The following is a 5999-nucleotide window of genomic DNA, read 5'->3' as shown; positions in this document are numbered from 1 at the left end:
GGCTGGGGACTCTAGACCCAGAGAGGGAGAGGGGCTGTGTGCAGACGACCAAGGAGCAGGTGTCCAGTGTATACCCTTTGGTTGGTTGATGATACATGGAGAGGATTGTTACCATGGCAATGAAACTATATAGATAGGATGACTGTAAAGCGAATGTTCTCCCATGTAAACAAACACATCATTCATAATAAAACATTAAAACAAAACAAAAAAAGAGTGTGTGGGGATGATAGAGTCTCCAATGAATAGTTTTCATCTTGTCTAGATGGGTCTGGTTAAAAGAGATGGGGATAAGATTCTTATCATTCAATAGTGAGTTAATTGTTATCATGACCAATTGCGACTGCCACATTGTAAAGGTAGAAGTTTTTTATCAAAATCGTGGAGTAGTTAATCTTATAGTCCCCTAGGACCATCAGTGGAAAAGAGACCCTATCCAGAGAAGCAGCAACACCAGAAATGGAGACAAAGATGAACACATGAAGAGAGGAAGCAGCTGAGGACTCTAGATTCACGGGAATAGAGGGACTGAGTGCCGGCAGCCAGGAGGTAGGCTTGCAGAATGTGCCCTTTGGTGGTTTAAATTATATATTCCTGAATGTTTTTGTGTACACTCCTCTACCTCCACCACCACCACCACCACCCCCCAAAAAAAAAAAAAACAACAACCAGAGGAAATGGAAGCAAATGCTGTTGAATGATAATACACAGAGGAGATTGTAATCACTGCAATTAACCAATGGTGTAAAGCCAATGTTCTCTCATGTAAAGTATCACTCAGTTCACAATTTGTAAAAATATATAACCAGAGAGTTCCTTAGAACTGAGGATGGCGAGACTTGGTCTCACATATTTTGGACATGTGATCAGAAGGGACCAGTCCCTGGAGAAGGACATCATGTCTGATAAAGTAGAGGGTCAGTGAACAAGAGGAAGACCCCCAATGAGACAGATTGACACAATGGCTGCAGCAATGGGCTCGACCCTGGCGATGACTGTGAGGAGGGCGCAGGGTGGGCAGTGTTCCGTTCTGTAGTGCTCAGGGGGCTCTAAGAGTTGGAACTGACTCGACGGCACCTAACAACACAACAACAAATTCCCAGCTGTCTAAAACCCACGTGGAGGAAAGACTCCTGATGCTCTGAAGCCTGTCTCTGATTCCAAGGGTCACAGTCTCCAAAGGACATCAACAAACACGGACATGCTAAGAGGAGAATAACTCTGGTGGGAACAGAAGGATCAGTTCCCACCTGAGTTGCTCTCGTAACATGTCGCTGTTAAGGGGGTCAACTGGTAAACCGGGTGCTAGGATCAAGAGTTCAGATCCTAGTCTTACACATTCCCTGTAGGGTTCCAGTTTACAAAGAAAAAAAGAGACAACATTACTTCAACTTCTTCAAATAGCTCTTCTCACCAAATGTGAGAATCATTAATTTATTACTTGCCAAACGTTGGGTTTCTAGTGTCTTTGTGTAGGAGTGTAGGGCCCTGGACATTCTTAAACAAGAGTATTTGTATGTATGGACACATGTGTCTGTATACCTTTGTGTGTCTATGCATGTTCATGACTCTGTCTGTGTATACGCATGTGTGTCTATGTATGTTTCTCTGTGTGTGTACATGTCTGTCTATATGTGTCTCTGTGTATGTTTGTGTCTGTGTGTGTATACGTGTCTGTCTATGTGTGTACATATCTGTATATATGCATCTGTAAAAACCATGTAGAGAGGGTACAAGGCTACCAACAGCCTTCCTACAGAAGACCCCCACCCTGGCATCCCCAGGAGGTGACTCTGGAAGGAGTTAGCTGGAGTCTGATTGGCATTTTTTTTTATTTGACTGCATTTTCCAAATTCCCTACAATGTGCCTATGGTATTTTTCTAATTACAAGGGAACAATAAACAGAATTTTTAACAGCCAAAAAAAAGAGTTAAAGGGAATACAGGTAAATAAATCAATTGATGCTACATGGAGGGGACTACAATATTGAAACTAAATATAGACTTGTTGAATGTAAAACTGATGATCTGCTCTGTAAACCTTCACTCAATTCACAATAAAAAGTTAAAAAACACACCAAAGTACATAATAATCCTACACATGTATACACCCAAACCAAAAACACAGAACGATTCCTCTCATTGTTAAATGGAGCGTCAGCATTCCTGAACCTAAACTGAAGACTGGCAAAATGGGACTTCAGATTTTCTTACTGTAATAAGTGGCATACAATTTTACTAACAAAACTGCAATGTTCCTAAAAAAACAACAAAGCAATGTTCCCCAGAAGGATCAAAGGTAGTAATGAGTTAAGCAGTTTATCAAAAGAATGACTGTCACTGGGACCCAAACGGATCAAAATGATCTAAAGCTGACTCACCTTTCATATTGCCTGTCTCGTGGTAAGGAAACGGTCCGATGTCTAAAGTCCACAATTAGCATAAGTAAAAGGAGACAGGATACGAAGAAAAGTCCCAGGAATGCCACTCGCTGACGGAGAAATGGACTCACTGTGGGCACAGTGAAGTACCAAGAGGCTGGGCAGAGATAGGAAAAACTGATCCTGAAATCAGACAAACGTAAGTTAAGTTTGAAAAACGGTATTTAAATCGGATAAAAGCTCTTCCTAATAAAGGCAATAAATGCATGCCAAAAGAAGTCGAAAAATCCCTTTGGTCTTGAATTAAAAAAAGACTTATATGGTTCATAATGTTTCTACTATATAACTGTCATCTCAAGAATTCATCTCATGTTAATAAAAAGGGCCTTAGTTTCTGTGGATAACCTCCCAGCGCTCAAGAAGCAGCTATGAAGAAACTGGATACTCAGAGAATTTAATCAAACAAAAAAAGTTTTTTTTAATTAATAGGTAATACATGCATGTGGTGGGAGCGTGGTGGCTCTGTATAATAAGCACTGGATTGCGAACCACATGCCACCAGTCACTCTAAGGGAGAAAGATGACGCTTTCTGCTCCTGCAAAGATTATTAGAAACTCTATATAGGTGGCAATGAATTGAACCAACTTGAGGGCATTTGACAACAAGCACAAGATAAAATAAAGAAATAAAACAATTCAAAAGGGTATACAGTATAAAGTGAAGCTTCCTTCTTGACATCCTTCTCTCAGAGGTAATCATTGTTACTCCGTTTCTATGTACTTTTTAAAAGATACTTTGTTGTTGCTGCTCACCACCCTGTTTCTGAGGCGTGTTTGGTGAATCTGCATCACAGACCTTATGGTGAGCAGTCCAGTGTTTATCATACAGTGCCACACCAGGACTCCAAAGGACATTTTATGTACACACGGCTGTAAATATATATCAATATTTAGAGAAATTACACATGTGTTTGTGTTATGTGTGTTTGCCCATTCCTTCGTTTTAGACTGTTCTATATCTTGGTTCCCCGTCCACGCACAATGGTCCCATGTTGGCATATATATATGCTGTTGTTAAGTTCTGTCAAGTTAATGCCAATGCATAGTGAGCCTGTATAGGGTTTCCAAGGAGCAGCTGGTGAGCTGGAACTGCTAGCCTTGAAGTTCAAAATGACATTGCAGTCCAGCGCATTAACACACAGCACCACACCAGGACATGTTAATCATTTTATACTTTCTAGTGTCGACAACAACAACAATATCATAATGGATGTGAAATTCACTTTCTATATTGCTTCAAAAGAACCTCAACTGTCTGCTTTCAAAATTCATTGCAAAAAAAACCAAAACAACGTTGAACACCCTTAAGGGGCACCATGATGAGAATCCGACTCATGGTACCATATGGACCACAGTAGAACTGTGCTCCACAGGGCTTCCCATGGCTAATTTTTCAAAGGAGATCTTTCCAGGCTCCTCTGGCTGGATTCCAAACTCCAACTTTCCAGTTAGCAGCTAAGCATTTTTGCACCAGTATCTAAAAAATCAAACCAAACCTGATTCTGACTCACACCAACCCTATAGGGTTTCCAAGGCTGTACATCTTTATGGAAGAGGTCCGTCGCATCTCTCTCCCAGGGAGTGGCTAGTGGGTTCAATGGAAGACCTTTTAGTTTAGCAGCCAAGCACTAGTGACTGCACCAGGGGGCTCCTGCACTTGCACCTAGCCTCACTCCAATGGAAATGCCAGAGAACATTACAGCTGAGCACTTACTGGGATGGAGTGAGCACGCACTCTCCATCACCTCACGGTTATGGGCTAGAAACTAATATGGCATCTGTCTTCAAAAGAATACTACTCTGATCTTGGAAACCATCTTAACAAGATGCAAAGTCCATTTACAGTCCCAGGGCAAACCTCACTTGTAACCACCTCCCAGGGTCCTCCAACTTGCCTGTCATCCCCCACAGAGGGAGAAAGGTGTGTCATCTTACCTAGCCATGGGTTCCCTGCGGTAGTCTCAACACCTGTCACCTCCTTTTTCTTTTGCCCTGAGAATGTGGCCTCCTTGTCCCAGGCATCTCTTAAATCTGCAGCCTGGAAAGAGTTGGTTGGGGTTTAGTCTCTACTCCAGCGGCGCCCACGCAACCATACCTCCCTGAGAAGGTCCAGGCCCCCACCGGACCTGTCCACTCCAGACCCATCCACTATTGTTCCTCGGGCCGGGAAGACCCCATCCTGGCTCCGGGGAGAGCCAGCTCGGTCCTATAGGAACCTCGAGGAACCCGGTACCGGTGGGGATCTCCGCTTCTCCTGCCCGCCCCTCCCAGGCCCGCAGCCCTCCCGCACCCACACTCACGGGATCCAGCGGCCCGCAGGCTCCCTCTGCACCTCTCGGTTGGTCCAGATCGCTCCCCGCGTCCCTCAGCTCAGCCGGAAGGAGAATCCCAGCCGGCTAAGTGCAGCCACGTCCCCAAGGAAACCGCAGGGAGCCAATGACCGACAGGGAGCCGGGGAGACTGACCGCCCTCCAACCCAGGAGCTGGGGACGACTCAGTTCCGTCAGCCGCACGTCCGTCCGCCTCGGTGACCAATCCTCAAAAGCGCTGCGCCTCTCATGCCCGCCCCGGGATTTCAAGTTGCGTCCAATCCCGGAGGGTGTCGTCCCGAGGTTCCGCCTCGCGAGGCCGCCAGTGGGCGTCCAGGTGTGGGCTGAGCAGTGTTTGGGCCTTGCAATCCTGCCTCCGCGAGCTGCGAGCTCTTGGCCGGCTTGTATTCGCAGAGCCGAGGTGTTCGCAGAGCCTAGCAGCTGTGGCGGGTGGCTGGGTCTCGGAGAGTTAGCTACAGCAATGTGCCCTTCACCCGTGACCAATTGGAGGTTTAGTATCCAGCAGCCCTCCCTACCCGAAACCTCCCCTGTTGCCTCCCAAAATGATGCCCAGCCTCCCTGCCTTATCCTAGGAGAAAAACATAAATCGGGAGCATCGAAGCGCTAACATCTTTTCATTGAACATCTGCTATATGTCAGACTCTAGGAGCAGCTGTATTCCTGCAGTACTACAGACAGAGATAATGTTCCCTTAATGTTTTCATTCTTCCTTGTTTACACCTGCAGTCCTTTCATTTCTTGGAGGCAGTCACTTGGACAGAATAAAGTCCACGCTCCTTCAAACGTGGCACATCCGCAACTGGCCTCAGCCACATCTACTGCAACTGGCCTCAGCCACATGTACTGCTGCGCCCAGCCTCCCTCAGCAACGCACCTCAGTGGTTTCTGCCCGCTTTCCTCCCCCTGCAGCCCTGCCTAGACGAACCATCCTCTGCCTCGTCTCCTGGCCAACTCCTAAGCTTACACTCAACTCAACGGTCACTTTTTCTAAAAGGCTTACTTGACATATGCCAGTTATATACACAAGGGTATGTCAAAAAACATAACAGCTGGTGGGTTGATCTGCTGACGTTGAAATTAGCAGTCCAGTGCTTATCCTACAGAACCCTCATATACCATATACCACCTTATCAAACATGATATCCTTCTCCAGTGACTGGTCCCTCCTAACAATATGTCTGAAGTATGAAAGACGAAGTGTGCCCATTGGAGCACTCTGGCTGCACTT

General features: G+C 45.7%; 1 protein-coding gene across 1 annotated transcript in view; it reads right to left on the bottom strand.

Moving 5' to 3' along the window:
• Positions 1-4882, bottom strand: part of ENTPD7 (ectonucleoside triphosphate diphosphohydrolase 7) — a 67249-nt gene extending 62367 nt beyond the window's left edge. Inside the window, exons 1-3 of the mRNA XM_006831239.1 lie at positions 4742-4882; positions 4377-4479; positions 2382-2564 (exon numbers count right to left, since the gene is read on the bottom strand). Of these exons, the coding sequence (XP_006831302.1) occupies positions 2382-2564; positions 4377-4384 (191 nt within the window). The 5' untranslated portion in view covers positions 4385-4479; positions 4742-4882. The remainder of the gene's footprint in view (positions 1-2381; positions 2565-4376; positions 4480-4741) is intronic.
• Positions 4883-5999: the final 1117 nt, after the last annotated feature.

Source organism: Chrysochloris asiatica, unplaced genomic scaffold, assembly GCF_000296735.1.
Source record: "Chrysochloris asiatica unplaced genomic scaffold, ChrAsi1.0 scaffold00003, whole genome shotgun sequence".
Taxonomy (NCBI): domain Eukaryota; kingdom Metazoa; phylum Chordata; class Mammalia; order Afrosoricida; family Chrysochloridae; genus Chrysochloris; species Chrysochloris asiatica.
Note: the sequence above shows the minus strand (reverse complement) of the source record. Positions and strands in the feature narration are given on the sequence as shown.